This window comes from Rhinopithecus bieti, unplaced genomic scaffold (genome assembly GCF_001698545.2).
Source record: "Rhinopithecus bieti isolate Rb0 unplaced genomic scaffold, ASM169854v2 scaffold_61117, whole genome shotgun sequence".
Classification (NCBI taxonomy): domain Eukaryota; kingdom Metazoa; phylum Chordata; class Mammalia; order Primates; family Cercopithecidae; genus Rhinopithecus; species Rhinopithecus bieti.
The window spans coordinates 889,458-897,751 of NW_016824934.1; the positions used below are offsets into that span (position 1 = coordinate 889,458).

At 44.3% G+C, this 8,294-nt stretch overlaps 1 protein-coding gene across 1 annotated transcript in view; it reads right to left on the reverse strand.

The window, feature by feature from the left end:
- Positions 1 to 6,727: 6,727 nt before the first annotated feature.
- LRPPRC (leucine rich pentatricopeptide repeat containing) overlaps positions 6,728 to 8,294 on the reverse strand; it is a 148,743-nt gene continuing 147,176 nt past the window's right edge. Inside the window, 1 exon segment of the mRNA XM_017862721.1 lies at positions 6,728 to 7,625. Within this exon segment, the coding sequence (XP_017718210.1) occupies positions 7,569 to 7,625 (57 nt within the window). The 3' untranslated portion in view covers positions 6,728 to 7,568.

Consider the following 8,294-nt stretch of genomic DNA (forward strand, 5'->3'; position numbering starts at 1 on the left):
CTGAGATTGAGCCACTGCACTCCAGCCTGGCGACAGAGTGAGACTCTGTCTCAAAAAAAAAAAAACCCAAGGCTCTCAAGGCATGCATGCTGTTTAGCGAGCCCTGCCCTGCATTGCAAAAGGGTAGAGATTTGTTTATTTGTCATTACTGAAAGCATGGCTTGCAAAGTTTTCCTGTTAAGTCAGATAGTAAATATTTGGGACTTTATGGGCCATATAGGCTCTGCTGCAATTACTTAACTCTGGTGTTAGTGTGAGAGCAGCTGTGGACTATAGTAACGTACAGCTGGTGTGGATGTCTTCTAAGAAAATATTATTTACAAAAACGGGCATGTTGCTAGATTTGACCTGAGGCTGTAGTTTGCAGAGCCTTGGTAAAAGTTTTCAAATTTGCATTTTAAGCCCTCCAATTTCAAGTTATGCTATTGGTGGGGAATTTTAATTAAACAGAAAATAATCAATACTGGCTCAAATATTTCCTGATTTAAAAAAAAAAATCTCTTGTTCCTATAAATAGTATATAAGATGTAATCTTGCCCTGGGTTAAACCAGTCTACAGAGGTAGATCTTGCATTTGCTTTTGTTTTTTTCTACTTCTCTTCAATTCTTGTCTTCATCCCAAATTAAACAACTAGCAACAGAAATGTTTAAATCTATGTCAAATCCACGTGTTAACAGACCTGGGATGGGGGGGTTCCACATAGTGGCTTAGCACAGCATACAAACCACTTTCCTTTGGCCCAACTGGCCTTGGGGGTCTGGAGCACTAACCAGGCCCTGAGGAAGCGTGCAAGGGACTGGAATGCAGGGAAAGTGATGAAATATTTTGTTGGTTGGCCTTTGCTTGTATGCAAAATATATCCAATGCTCACACCTGAGAGACGACATCCTTATTTGCAAATAGTCTGCACTAGATAATTCAGATTGCAAATCATCTGTCATTTACACTTGATAATGATTTGTTCTTGATTTAAAGTGGCCTGGGTACAGAGCAGCATCCCCTGTCTTTATCACATGAGCTCTGCCTGAGGCAGCTTCAGCAGGGTAGGCAGATGGAGCATAGCCCATTTTCTGCTGGTGCTCTAGGAAGAGCAGCACATGTGGTGTTAGCAGCTAATAATTAAAACAATAATGTCTAAGCAGTGGGTTGAGATTTTTAAACACATACCAACTCAAAAACACTTCTCTGCTTTCTATGTAATAGTGCTCACATCATTTGTATGATTGTCTTTTCTCTTTAAAATTGGAAATACTCTTGTTTCCCCCAAACTGCTAATAAGCTCTACTGACCCATGCTAAAAAAATAAAGCTCTTTCGGCCGGGCGCAGTGGCTCAGACCTGTAATCCCAGCACTTTGGGAGGCTGAAGCGGGTGGATCACTTGAGGTCAGGAGTTCAAGACCAGCCTGGGCAATATAGTGAAACCCCATCTCTATTCCAAATACAGAATTAGCCAGGCACAGTGGCAAGTGCCTGTAGTCCCAGCTACTCAGGAGGCTGAGGCAGCAGAATCACTGGAACCCGGGAGGTGGAAGTTGCAGTGAGCCAAAATCGTGCCATTGTACTCCAGCCTAGGCAACAGAGCCAAGACTATCTCAAAAAAAAAAAAAAAAAAAAAAAAAGCCAGACATGGTGGCTCATGCCTGTAACCCCAGCACTTTGGGAGGCCGAGGTGGGTGAATCACCTGAGGTCAGGAGTTCGAGACCAGCCTGGACAACAAGGTGAAACCCCATCTCTACTAAAAATACAAAATTAGCAAAGTCTGGTGGCACATGCCTGTAATCCCAGCTACTTGGGAGGCTGAGGCAGGAGAATCGCTTGAACTTGGGAGATGGAGGTTGCAGTGAGCTGAGATCACACCACTGTACTCCAGCCTGGGCAATAAGAGTGAAACTCCATCTCAAAACGAAAAGCTTTATTTTTGTTGATTCCATTATTCCACAATTGTACAGAAACCCTGCACTGTGCTTGGACTCAGCTTGCATTTGTCTGACTTTCACAGGCCTCCTCTTCCTGACAATGAACTTGAAAATATTTTTATGTGGGCACTCGGGTGGTGAAGGACTCCTTGGGCCTCAACCCCCAGTGTCCTGACTCTGAGCTACCGAGTTGACTAGAAATCCTGTAAGAAGACCACCATGTGGGAGGAAGCCCTCCGAAGCACACAAATCATCCATCTCAGAAGGGACATGACTTGGAAAGCGGAAGGACATGGTGGTGTGCCCACTGATTGATTCATTCAGCGGTGCCTACCGGGTGCCCAACATGCCACGCTCTGCTAATTGGCAGGTCTGCAGAGTGCTGGAAGAGCTCACCTCCTCAGGGAGGAAACAGAAAAAAACAAGCAAATAATGGGAATGTTACAGCAAGTGCACATCCAGGCCTCGGTTGGTAAAGATGCTACTTTATGGTGGCTCACGCCTATAATCCCAGCACTTTGGGAGGCCGAGCGGGCAATCACCTGAGGTCGGGAGTTCGAGACCAACCTGACCAACATGGCAAAAACCTGTCTCTACCAAAAATACAAAAATTAGCCAGGCATGGCCGGGCGCGGTGGCTCAAGCCTGTAATCCCAGCACTTTGAGAGGCCGAGGCAGGCGGATCACGAGGTCAGGAGATCGAGACCATCCTGGCTAACAGTGAAACCCCGTCTCTACTAAAAAATACAAAAAAAACGAGCCGGGCGAGGTGGTGGGTGCCTGTAGTCCCAGCTACTTGGGAGGCTGAGACATGAGAATAGCTTGAACCCGGGAGGCGGAGGTTGCAGTGAGCTGAGATCGTGCCATTGCAACCTAGTCTGGGCAACAGAGCGACACTGTCTCAAAAAAAAAACCAAAAACCAAACCAAAACAAAAAAAAAGAACAAGACGCGACTTTAGAGAACTCTCTGAGGATAGATCTCAACAGCCAACCATTGTCCAAACAACTGTGCAAGGGCAGGAAGATTGAAGCTGGTTGAATACTTTTGCTTTACCTGGACCTGATGTTTTGGGTTTTTTTTTTTCCCTCCATGCAGACAAGAAAAAGATAAGTGCCTATCTTTGATTTGCTAATGCAGCTTCTTTATTTGTACTAAGGCTGCATAATGTGGGCTTTGTAAAGTCCGCGGGCCTGAAAGCAGGATACATTTCTAATGGAAACACTCCCATGCATGATTGTAAACAGCAAAGCGATAAATTACCGTGATTTTGTACTCCCTGCAGCTATTAGTTCAGCCCTCCTTCAGGAATGTTGCTTTCAGTTATAGAAATTCTATAAATATTGGTTCATCAGAAAGACAAATATTAAATGAAAATTATGCTCAAGGACATGAGAAAAAGTATGCAGAGTACACACATTGCAGACTTGAGACAAATTATCCCGAGCACAATCTGCAATACAAAGCTTGCTTAATAATTTACTGGAACTGGTAAACTCAGCGATTATGCCAGGCACTGGATATTCGATTAAATCGAAGAAAACAGGCTTACAGTGTGAGGCGTCTGGAAACTGGGAGCACTTGTATTAATATGAATGTGAAGGTTTTTTTTTTTTTTTTAATTAAAGCAGAATATTCTTATAGTTTCAATTCCAATTTGATTTTTTTTTTTTTTTGAGACGGAGTCTCGCTCTGTCACCCAGGCTGGAGTGCTATGGCCGGATCTCAGCTCACTGCAAGCTCCGCCTCCCGGGTTCACGCCATTCTCCTGTCTCAGCCTCCCGGGTAGCTGGGACTACAGGCGCCGCCACGTCGCCCGGCTAGTTTTTTTTATGTATTTTTTAGTAGAGACGGGGTTTCACCGTGTTAGCCAGGATGGTCTCGATCTCCTGACCTCGTGATCCGCCCGTCTCGGNATTCCAATTTGATTTTTTTTTTTTTTTTGAGACGGAGTCTCGCTCTGTCACCCAGGCTGGAGGGCTATGGCCGGATCTCAGCTCACTGCAAGCTCCGCCTCCCGGGTTCACGCCATTCTCCTGTCTCAGCCTCCCGGGTAGCTGGGACTACAGGCGCCGCCACGTCGCCCGGCTAGTTTTTTTTTTGTAGTTTTTAGTAGAGACGGGGTTTCACCGTGTTAGCCAGGATGGTCTCGATCTCCTGACCTCGTGATCCGCCCGTCTCGGCCTCCCAAAGTGCTGGGATTACAGGCTTGAGCCACCGCGCCCGGCCTTCCAATTTGATTTTTAACTGACTTTAAACCGGATTGCTTCCATTTTGTATTCTCATAGGAAGTAAATTATTTGTTAGTCCTAGCCATGCAACTTATCAAGTTGATTCTGGGTGAATTCACTGCTGTAAGCCTAGGTTTCTCATGGTGAATTCTCACTGCAAAAGGGCAGCCTGACCCATAGTAGTAGGTGCAGTGTTTAGAACCCACAGAACTGACTACAGACAGCTTGATTTACTGTGACAGGATTATGCTAGGTCTGGGGACACACGAGACCAAGAACTGGTCCCTGTGGAGTTCAGAATCTGTGTGGAAGACAGTATGTGTGATACCTGCTCTGCTCAAGCAGCCGTGGAAGACCTGGAAAGGGAACAATATGTTGGGTGAGGGGCCCAAGAGGCAGAGGTGACACCGATGGTGATCCCAGCAAAGGGTGCAGGTGCTGAAGGCGGCCTGTCCATGAGGTGGGTGGGCCCCAGCCATCTATGGGGATGTAAAATGCTCTGACAGATAGAACCTCCTTCATTTTAGGTGTCAATTTACCTTCTAATTTTTGCCAACTTTGTCCCACAGAAGTCTCAAATTATCTGCTTGTCCTTAAAACAGATAAGCAGTGACTTTGTTGGTTGTCCACATACAACCTACAGGCCATTTAACAAGGAAATTCTGGTCCTAACAGAGGTCCCCACCTCAGTTTTAACTTACAATTCTAAGACTGAAGTCTTTTGAAATGGCTTAAAGTACTTGTGCAAACATTTGATAAGATAAAAACGAAGGAGCCAGTTGGGTGCAGGACCTCATGCCTGTAATCCCAACATTTTGGGAGGCTGAGGTGGGTGAACTTCTTGAGCCCGTAAGTTCAAGACCAGCCTGGGTAACTGGACAAAACCCCGTTTATTCAAATTAATACAAAAAATTAGCTGGCTGTGGTGGCATGCACCTGTAGCCCCAGTTACTTGGGAATCTGAGGTGGGAGGATCACCTGAGCCTGGGAGGTCAACACTGCAGTGAGCTGTGATCATGCCACTGCTCTCCAGGCTGGGCAACAGAGTGAGACTGTTTTAAAAAAAAAAAAAAAAAAAAGGCGGCAGCAGCCCACATTTAGAGTATACTTTATTCAAAGCATTTCAGTTAAAATTATATTGCGTTCAAATACATGAACATATAATTATATATAAAATACTATAGTTTTCAATAGTTTATGACATCTTTTTAGAATTAGCTGCTTATAATTTGAGTGTAAACATATTACAGAAAGCTGCAAAATTTTGTTTATATTTCTTATTTCAATTTAGCTATTAGATATTTAGAGCACTCAAAAGCCCACCTACAGTATACAGTTATTATACTTCAAATATTTATATTCAATAGGGGAACCAATACAGTGCAAAAGATATTTGAATAGCTAGTGGTTTGTAATGCCCCCCGCTGCTGTTTAGAGTTCTAGATAAGGGGGTCTTACCTATTTCCTCTGTATTACACTCACACTTTACCAGAGTCTACATACAGGGCCAGTGTAGAGTCACTTCATGCAAATGAGATGGTACTTTCAGTTTCCCCAAAGATTGTGAAATACAGATTACACCCCAAGGTTATGCCTCACCTCAGAGACCTATTTTAATGAATGTCAATTAGTGAATGTTGACTAACTTGTCATTAGCATGACTGCAAAAAATAAGGCCTACTTCAGTGCAATCACTAAAGATGTACACAGGAGTGAGGCTCTTGGCCAGGTGTGTAATACCAGTACTTTGGGAGGCCAAAGCGAGGGCAGAGGGAGGATCACTTGAGGCTAGGAGTTCGAGACCAACCTGGCCAACATGGTGAAACTCCATCTTTACTACACAAAAATTAGCTGCATATGGTGGCGCACGCCTGTAATCCCAGCTACCTGGGAGGCTGAGGCACGAGAATCACTTGAACCTGGGAGGCGGAGGTTGCAGTGAGCTGAGATTGCACCACTGTACTTCAGCTTGAGCAACAGGGCGAGACTCTAGCTCAAAAAAAAAAAAAAGACTCCTGGCAAACCTGTAACATGTGCAGGTCCTGCACCTGGGCAGTGCTCAAGGCACTATGTCCACTGGGCCAAGACTCAACATTGGCCACGCTCCCTGCTTCCTTAAATCTAAGGCCACAAAAAGAGTTGAAGTAAAAGCCTGGCTAATACCATGACGACATTTACTTTCTGGCTTCCCGCCATCAACCCTCCCTCTCACACCATCTGTGGGCAGGTAGCAGATGCAGGAGAGATAGTCCCACAAGACAGAAGGTCAACAGCACAAGTTGCAAGCAGCCTGCCTATGTCCCCAAGGCAAGGTCTCCCCTGATGTGAACAGTGTGACCCAAGTTGGTATTGAAACTGAACAGCAAGGACTTACCAAATCCAAATGAACAAGCAATACCCCAAAATGGGAAGGGTTCTCAAAACATTTTCAACATTTTGGTAATTAATTACATCATCTCCAGTTAGGTCGATATTCCATATTAAGACATGTTTTATAATGGCAAACTCTCTTGACTACCTATCTTAGAATTTTTTTTGAAGTCACTATTTACAGTGTAGATATTAACAGGCATGAGAGTCAATATAGGGATAACTTTTATTTAAAAAAATTAAATACAAACCAATATTTTGCCCCTTCATAGATGAAACCACATCTTTCAGGATATGAGTATAAAGTAACAAGCCTAGGGCAGAGCTTGTGCTGACAAAGTCCTGAAACTAAAATGAGAGGAAACACATCGCTCTACTTTGGGATAAGTCATGACCAAGACTCAATTTCAGAGACGTTCCATGAACAGAGGTGCTTGGAAGCCACGGTGGCAGAAGGGAAAGAGGGGGAAGTATGCCGAAGAGCCTCCAGGCATGACAGACAGCCCCCTGACCAAGCACAAGTGACAGGCCCTTTGGGTCTCTGCTTCTCACTGGAAAATGATGAAGGCTAGATCTGATGACTCCTAGTGCCAACATTTAATGAAATTTGAAAGTTAGCAGGACCTCACACATGTAAGGAATTGTTATATTGCAGAATATTATACAATAGAAAGTTCACAATCACTATACTTAGCTCTAACATTTTTCAGAGAAATAGCAGACTAATAAGCAAGTCTTAAATAAAGGAATAACATTTTAATGAAATAAATGAAATAGAGCAGGGAAACCAAAGAGCCAATTAGGGGAAGAATCTTGAAAAAGTGTGGCTTCCCACAGCAGCAGCACTGAGGAAAATGCTATCAATTTATGCCAGAGAAAAAAAACTCCAAAAATGTCCAATAACCAAGCGCACAGTTATGGTCAATAAGACTTTGAACATGTGTCACACAAAGAAAATTTTCATTTATTTTTCCCTTCAAATACACTTCAAAATAACATGTAGACACAGAATCACACATATATACAAAACAAAGTATCGCCTGCTTATTTCAGGAAGAATTTTCCCTCGATTCTTTTAGCTGCTGTACATAAAATTCAAAGCTTTCCTGTTCAGGAGAAAAAAAGAGGGAAAGTTAGAGATAAAGCTACCAGCAAGAGGTGACGGTACAAAACTTTAAAATCATCAACACTACCAACTGGTAGCCCAGACGGCCAGGCCCATGGCAGACGCTGCCCTCAAGCTTCAGCACTCCTTCTTGTTTCATCAAATCACAAGTTCGAGGGCCTTGGGTTCAGGGTCAAAGTTAGCAGCAGGAGTTAGGGTACGTGTGTATGTGCAAGCGTGTGTGTGTGCACATATGGAGGTATTTACACCTGGGTATGGAAGGCTGAAGTGTTAGAAATAAACGTGGTGTAGTGACTTTCAGTTCAATGATGCAACAAAAAGGAACTGTGCATATGTGATTTCTCTTATTAAAGAAAACAGGCCAGGTGCAGTGGCTCACGCCTGTAATCCCAGCACTTTGGGAGGCCGAGGTGGGTGGATCACGAGGACAGCAGTTCAAGACCAGCATGGTCAACATGGTGAAACCCCATCTCTACTAAAAACACAAAAATTTGCCAGGCATGGTGGCAGGCCCCTGTAATCCCAGCTACTCAGGAGGCTGAGGCAGGAGAATCGCTTGAACCCGGGAGGCGGAGCTTGCAGTGAGCCGAGACCGCGCCATTGCACTCCAGCCTGGGCGACAGAGGGAGACTCCGTCTCCAAAAAACAA